The following is a 6,954-nucleotide window of genomic DNA, read 5'->3' as shown; positions in this document are numbered from 1 at the left end:
TTCTAATGTCGAGTACTGCGCGATAGAGTCCCACTCCCTTTTCGGTTCCGTCCCTCGACACCGGAGCGATGCGCGAGTATAAGGTGGTGGTTCTGGGCAGCGGCGGCGTGGGGAAGTCCGCCCTCACCGTGCAGTTCGTCACCGGGACCTTCATCGAGAAGTACGACCCGACTATCGAAGATTTCTACCGCAAGGAGATCGAGGTGGACTCGTCCCCCTCGGTCCTGGAGATCCTGGACACCGCGGGCACGGAGCAGTTCGCCTCCATGCGGGACCTGTACATAAAGAACGGCCAGGGTTTCATCCTGGTCTACAGCCTGGTGAATCAACAGAGCTTTCAGGACATCAAGCCCATGCGGGACCAGATCATCCGGGTGAAAAGGTGAGGGAGAGACGGAGACCGGTTCTGCAGCAATCTGACGTAGCTCGGTTCCGATTCTGCAGCAGTGTTTGTGCTGGTTCACCCACTCACACGTCCTGTGGCACAGGCTAATGGCTAAATGTCTCTTTTGATTATTAGGCTGCCGCTATGGGGCAACATTTCTAACAATGTATTCATATTTTTCTACAAATTACAATAAAGGACCGATCCTTGGTGCAAAACACCTGGCCTTGTGTACTGAGTCAGAGATTTAGCTATGATCTCACTCCTGGGTCAAGCCGGTCCATTGTAGGGCCTGCCACTATGGCTTGAGATGCCTTAATTGCATTCAGCCAGTATAAATAAATAAATAAATAATTACTCTGATAGTTATGTCTAATTAACCAAAGGCATGCAACTCCAATATGGGAGATAGAGAAATAACTCCCAGCTACTGTGTGCCTGTCCAGAGCCCAATTCAAGTCTATGTCCCTGTGTGTGAATGTGGGTGTGTATGTATGATGTCTCATTCCAGAGTGTTTGTGTTAAACACAGCACTACTGTGCTTACACACTTATATTGCCACATGTGCATTTTACAGTGTGAGATCAGCTGGTTACGCCACAGAGCGTCTGAATACACAGGAAATGCTGGAAGTGCTTAGTTTCCCCTGTAAATTCCTCTGAGCGTATTCGCTAATTCTGTGTGTGTGTCTGTGTGTGTTTCTGTGTGTACGCTAGAGAGCAAGCGTGTTTATGAGTGTGTGTCTCAGCAGTAAAGAGTGTTTCAAGGCACCACACACCCATCCGAAGTGCTGGTGGGGGCCAGGCGTTCAGACTCCACAGGTGGCAAACAGTCCACTTTACACAACTGTGAGCGCCTGTCATTTTGGCTGGAACAATGTGAGATGATCTCAACGAGACTAGTTGTGGTTGTTCCTTGTTGCTCAGGGCCTGCCAAGCCTTGATGTCTGTCTCATAGAACTCACTAGACTTACTGCCATCTGCAATCAGCAGGTTAAGCTCTCAACTTCTGAACACGAGGACCTCAAAGGAGACTGACGTGTGCTTTACCTTTTACACCACAATGACATTTCACACCCCAGGATCAACATTATCCACAGACATGGACGAGTGTGTTTATACACTTCCTAGTGATTGTGCCAAGTTGGTTAGTCTCTGATAGACTTGAGTAGATCACCTATTCAAAGGGATTCGGCTGGTTTGTCAATGACTATAGCTTGGGTAAATTTGGACAAGGGGAACATAAATCTCATAAATCTCTCTAACACAGGGCTACAGAATCTGCTTCGGCTCTCGATCAGGAATCCTGATGCTGACAGCCAAAAAAACAAGGCTGTTCTATGATTTCACATGGTCCTGGGGGACTGTAGCACAGATAGTAGTATAATGTAACACAGACTCGGACAGGATGATGTAGGATGATCCTGTAAAGGCCGGCGTGGTGGAAGACAGTGAGACGCTGGAGAAGCAGAGACAGAACTCGCAGGGTGGGAGTCCCGGCCGTCTGGACAGGCCAGTGGACGCCGGTGACAGGGCAGGTCGTCTGGGCTGCCAGTCCAGATGGACGAAAGGGGACAGAAGATGCTTGGGTCTGCCCAGAACATGGGTCCAGGACAGGAGGACTGTAGGCTCTGCCTCTCCACCGCCACTTAGCCAAAGAGTATCAGTGGAATGGTCATGTATTATACATAAGCTGTGTCTGTGTCTGCCAGAGGAGGGTGGCGTAGCAGAGGGAAGAACCGCAGGGGGTTCTGATCCAGCGCACGGCAGCGCGGTGGGACTGGATGGGTGCCCGCGTGTGTGCTAAGAACCTCGGGCTTAAAAATGGGATCTTGCACACTGCTATTTACACTTGTGTGAGACTCTTTCCCGTCTTGCATATGCACACATCATCCTTACCTCTGTCACGAGGGGGCGGGGCTAAATGAAAGTATTGAGAGAAACAATCGGAAGTTACAGGTGGTCTGGCCCAATCGCAGGGTTCATTTGTGAGACTGCAGACCGGTTACCCACCTCAGCCTGGTTACCTGCTGTGGCTGGTCAACCAGCAGCCGTGTAACTCCTCTGTCATTATGCAGGTGTTCACGTGCTACGTGTGCGTTCATTGAAATGTGCCCATACAAAATGCTGTTTATTTTCAGCCCAGTTCTCTTCTTAAATAGACGGTGTTTTTGCACTGCTGCTGCCGGAGGGCAGAGTCACGCATCTTCCTTCATCTGTCCAGTAGCTGCTGCCCCTGTGCTCACAGTGTTGCGCACAGACACACACTGTACAGGATCGGAAGAGTTTCAGCTTAATCGGATCCACAAGAATGATTTGCATGAATGGAGCAACACATTCCTCCGCACGTTAGTGAACATGCAAGAGGACCTGCTTGAAGAGCAAGAAAGTGCAAACTCTTACCTATAAACACACACTCACAGGTAGTTTAATTCCCTGTCTGTCTCTCTCTCTCCTGCTCTCTCTGCCTGTGTCTCTCTGTCTCTCCATCTCCCGCTCCCTTTGTCTCTGTCTCTTTCTCTCTCTCTCTCCCGCTCCCTCTCTTGCTTTCTCCCCCTGTCTGTCTCTCTCTCCTGCTCTCTCTCTCTCCCTCCTGCTCCCCCCTCTCTCTCTCCCTCCTGCTCTCCCTCTCCTGCGCTCTCCCTCTGTCTGTCTCTCTCTCCCTCCCGCTCTCTCTCTCTCTCTCTCTCTCTCTCTCTCTCTCTCTCTCTCCCTCTCTCTCTCTCTCTCTCTCTCTCTCTCTCTGTGTGGGTGTGTGGTGTGTAATAGGCACTTGCTGAGCTTTTTCCCTGTGATTGCCACCATCTCCCCACATCACACCTCTCCCCATCCAGCACCCCCCCCCCCCCCCCCACACCAGCACTGAGCTCTACTGCATGGAACACGACCCACCACACACACACACACACACACACACACTCACACACACACACACACACTCACATACATACGAACATACATGGGCATCCTAACGAAAGATGGGTCATAGAAACCGCTGCTTGTCTCCACCTCCTGCATGTATTCAGAGGCCCCTACAGCGCCCTGTGTTCAACCGCCACTATAATCAGTAGTGTATTTAAAGACCCGGGGGTGGGGGACTTGTGTGTGGCCATATGTACTTCATTAGTTTTGGTTTTGCTTTTTTGTTTGTTTTTCTGTTTGGCACAAAGCTGTTTTGTGTAAAAATGATTCTTTGTGTGCCTAGGATCTCACATGAGGTGGTCAGCCTGATTTTGACACAAGCTAACGTGTGTGCACCATGTCGGACCATCTGCACGGTGAATCACTACTGCAGTGCTGTGTGGAGGCACACGCTGAAGTTATTGGACATTAAGAGCACCACGACCCGACTTCACCACAACACACTGCACTTTTGTTTACATAAACAATGACAGTATTTTCCCCGGCCGTGGTGGTTTGGTCATTAGGCTGGTTACGGGACCCTCCCACTGCTGATTCTCCTCTGAACGGTTCCACCTCCTGCTCACGGCCCCTGCAGCCATGATGGAAGAGGGAGAACGTGGGAGAGAGATTATGGGCCTCTCTGTCCCTTTCCGACACCCCAGAACTCTGAGGCAAGATCCGCCTCCAGCCTGGCACTTGGTAGACTCCGCCCCACTCTGCCCAACTCCGCCCCACTCCCAGCCCCCTTTTTTGCATATACACCTCCACGCTCACACACTTGTGTGTGAGGTTCTTCTGCCTTTCAGAAAGTGGTGAATAATTTAATAGCATGAATAATTCATTCAGTAAAGCATGAGTGTAATGAGTGTGTGTGTGTGTGTGTGTGTGTGTGTGTGTGTGTGTTGGGGTGGGGGGGGGGGGGGGTCTGTTCTGTCATGATGTTTGATTGACAGATGAGTGAATCTAGATGGAGAGGCGGAGGGGCGCCGCTGTCATGGCTACCAGGTTCCCAGACATGTTATGATGCTACTGCTGCTAATATAAGTGTTATGCTGATTCATCATGGTACCTAAACGATGGTCTCGTGGTCACGGACCCACTGGTGATGATAATAGAGAGCATCAGCATGCAGGTGTCCAGGCCACTGAGTTCAGAACAAGATCCATACAGTATGTTTCTCATCAATATAGGCCATCCTCAGACACGTGTCCATGACACCGTGCGTGTCAAATGTGTCCTACTCTCTCGCGTGTCCCTGCCAGTCGAGGTTGTCTTAGTCATAGTGTCCAGTTTCCTCCCCACTAAGGCAACATGCCGAGAATTACGAGTCTCCATCACCGTGGGAACAACTTGATATGTGAACGTGTTATACTGTACGTTCTGCACAAATCAAGGGGCGATTCACACAAACATCGCCTTCCTGCACTCCCCCCCCCAGACACACACACACACACACACACACACACACACACACAGGCTGGAATAGGATGGCTAATCACAGTGCAAAAGCAACACCTGTCCACCACACTCCTAATGTGCTGAGTAGCACTGCAGTGCGATTAGAGTGAACATCTTCGTTCTGGTGTTTGGACTGCGTGGAATGCGATTACATCCCAGAGTCCTGCTTGCATTTGGAGTGGTGTTTGTTTTTGGAGTCCACATTGGCATCCACACACTCCTCCCTCCAGTCATTCTGCTTTCAAATGTTTGATCCAGTGGGGCTTAAAGCACTTTTTTAGAGCTTGCCAGTTGAGAGCTAGTGTTCTGTCAGCATGCAGTAATTTTCCGTGTAGCACACAGCTTGGATGTGAGGTGTTCTCCGCAGATTCAAATTACAGGGCATGGCACATGAGGGGGTCCCACATGGCACGCCTTTTCCCAATCTCCATCTGCCAATGAAATGATGTAAAAAGGGCACTGTGGGCGTGGCTGAGAGCAGCTAGCTTCAGCACGCTGAATGCGTTGTGAAATTTCGTCCGTGGAAAAGTCAGCATGCTGTTCTTGTCCCTCTCGTCCCCCCCGCAGGTACGAGAAGGTGCCGGTGATCTTGGTGGGGAACAAGGTGGACCTTGAGAGCGAGAGGGAGGTGTCAGTGAACGAGGGTCAGGCTCTGGCCGAGGAGTGGGGCTGCCCCTTCATCGAGACGTCCGCCAAGAGCAAGACCATGGTGGACGAACTGTTCGCCGAGATCGTCCGGCAGATGGACTACGCGTCACAGCCAGACAAGGACGACCCCTGCTGTTCGTCCTGCAATATACAATAACGCTGCGGCGAGAGAACCCACACACACTCTTGTCTTCGCACACACACACACACACACACACACACACGAGCGCGCCCGCAGTCACGCACACCAACACGAAGGCTTAAGCATACATGCAGTCACACGTAGACACACACACACACACATTTCAGTGGATGTTCTTTTTTGGTGCATCAGTTTTATCATAGTGTAATTAATTCTGGCATATATGTCCATGACAATGTGGAGGAAATAATGTGAGGAATTTTTGTCACTTTAATAACAGACTGACTCATTACTAAACTACAGAGAAGTGCACTGGCCTTATGAGTGTTCTGTTTTCTGTTGGAGTTCTAGACGCCAGCCGGGCTGCTGGTTTTCCACGGCCTGCTGCATCTCCAGCGACGTCATTTAGCCTTTGCTTCCACTTTTCCGTTTCGTTTTTTGTCTTTTGTTTGGTTCTTCATTTATAATGACCGCCATTGTCTTGTCCACCTGCCCTGGTTTCGCCCGTAAGGCTGAAGGTGTGAGTGGGTGTGTCTGAGACCGAGCCCCCGCCCTAACAGCACAAGGGCCCGCCTCCTCGTCCTCAGCCATTAAACTTTAACGCCAGAAATATTAGAGAGAGAAGGAGGGAGGACTGCACACCCACTCCACCGACACTACCAAAAAACACAAACTTCAAAAGGCCTCCCGTTTGATCGCTGTGGTGGTTGTTCTCGTCTCCGGGTGTTCGGATCAATGGGACTATAGGATGATGCTGGATTTTTCCTTGACCGTCGGTGTGCTGGTGCCGTGTCTCACTTCCTGGTTTCTTTTGCTTTCTTTTTTTTCTTTTCTTTCGTTTTGGGGGTTTTTGTTTTTTGGATACATCATGGGACTTGGACAACAGAAAGGCCAGGACTCCTTTATTTCCAGCTGTGGAACGCTAGTTTCCATTATCCAGCACTCGAAGTCCAGATAGTTTATACAGTTCCCATATGGTGCCATCGGAATTCACTCTCCTCTTAGCGTTTCATCGGTGGGGGGGGGGGGGGGGGGGGGGGGGGGGGGGGGGGATGATCTCAAACCGTGAGGGACAGAAGTTGACGCTGGCAGTGATGGCAGCGGGGACGATGACGCCCGGCGCGTGACGCCGTCCGTAGGGTAACTGCATTTCCAGATGCACTTTGCTGGTTTCACGTGAGCTCCTTTCCCGCCGCGGGGGTGCGGGCCGCACGCGGGGTCACGCCTCACTGGCACCGACTGCGCGGCGGAGATGATCCGGTGCCGCGTGGAGAGTGCGGGCCAAACAACGATCCCTCCTGCCAGAACAGAGGAGCGAGGTGCTGTGTCTTCATTGTTGATTTTATATTTTTTTATGTGAGCATTTCCCCTCTCTCCCGTCCTGAATGAATGGTGACACTCTTTCATTTGACACCTCA

At 51.0% G+C, this 6,954-nt stretch overlaps 1 protein-coding gene across 1 annotated transcript; it reads left to right on the top strand.

Annotated features, from left to right (window-relative positions):
• Positions 1-68: 68 nt before the first annotated feature.
• LOC143502810 (ras-related protein Rap-2a) lies at positions 69-6,556 on the top strand. The gene is made up of 2 exons (XM_076995542.1): positions 69-382; positions 5,314-6,556. Exons 1-2 carry the CDS (start codon positions 69-71, stop codon positions 5,549-5,551), a joined length of 552 nt encoding a protein of 183 aa, XP_076851657.1. The 3' UTR covers positions 5,552-6,556.
• The last annotated feature ends 398 nt before the right edge of the window (positions 6,557-6,954 follow it).

Source organism: Brachyhypopomus gauderio, unplaced genomic scaffold, assembly GCF_052324685.1.
Source record: "Brachyhypopomus gauderio isolate BG-103 unplaced genomic scaffold, BGAUD_0.2 sc215, whole genome shotgun sequence".
In the NCBI taxonomy this organism is placed as follows: domain Eukaryota; kingdom Metazoa; phylum Chordata; class Actinopteri; order Gymnotiformes; family Hypopomidae; genus Brachyhypopomus; species Brachyhypopomus gauderio.
This window is presented reverse-complemented; position numbering and strand designations above follow the sequence as displayed.

Coding starts and splice junctions, on each gene's coding strand:
- LOC143502810 (XM_076995542.1), top strand. CDS start 69: ATGCGCGAGTATAAGGTGGTGGTTCTGGGCAGCGGCGGCGTGGGGAAG. Junction 383..5,313: donor CAGATCATCCGGGTGAAAAG/GTGAGGGAGAGA, acceptor TCCCCCCCGCAG/GTACGAGAAGGTGCCGGTGA.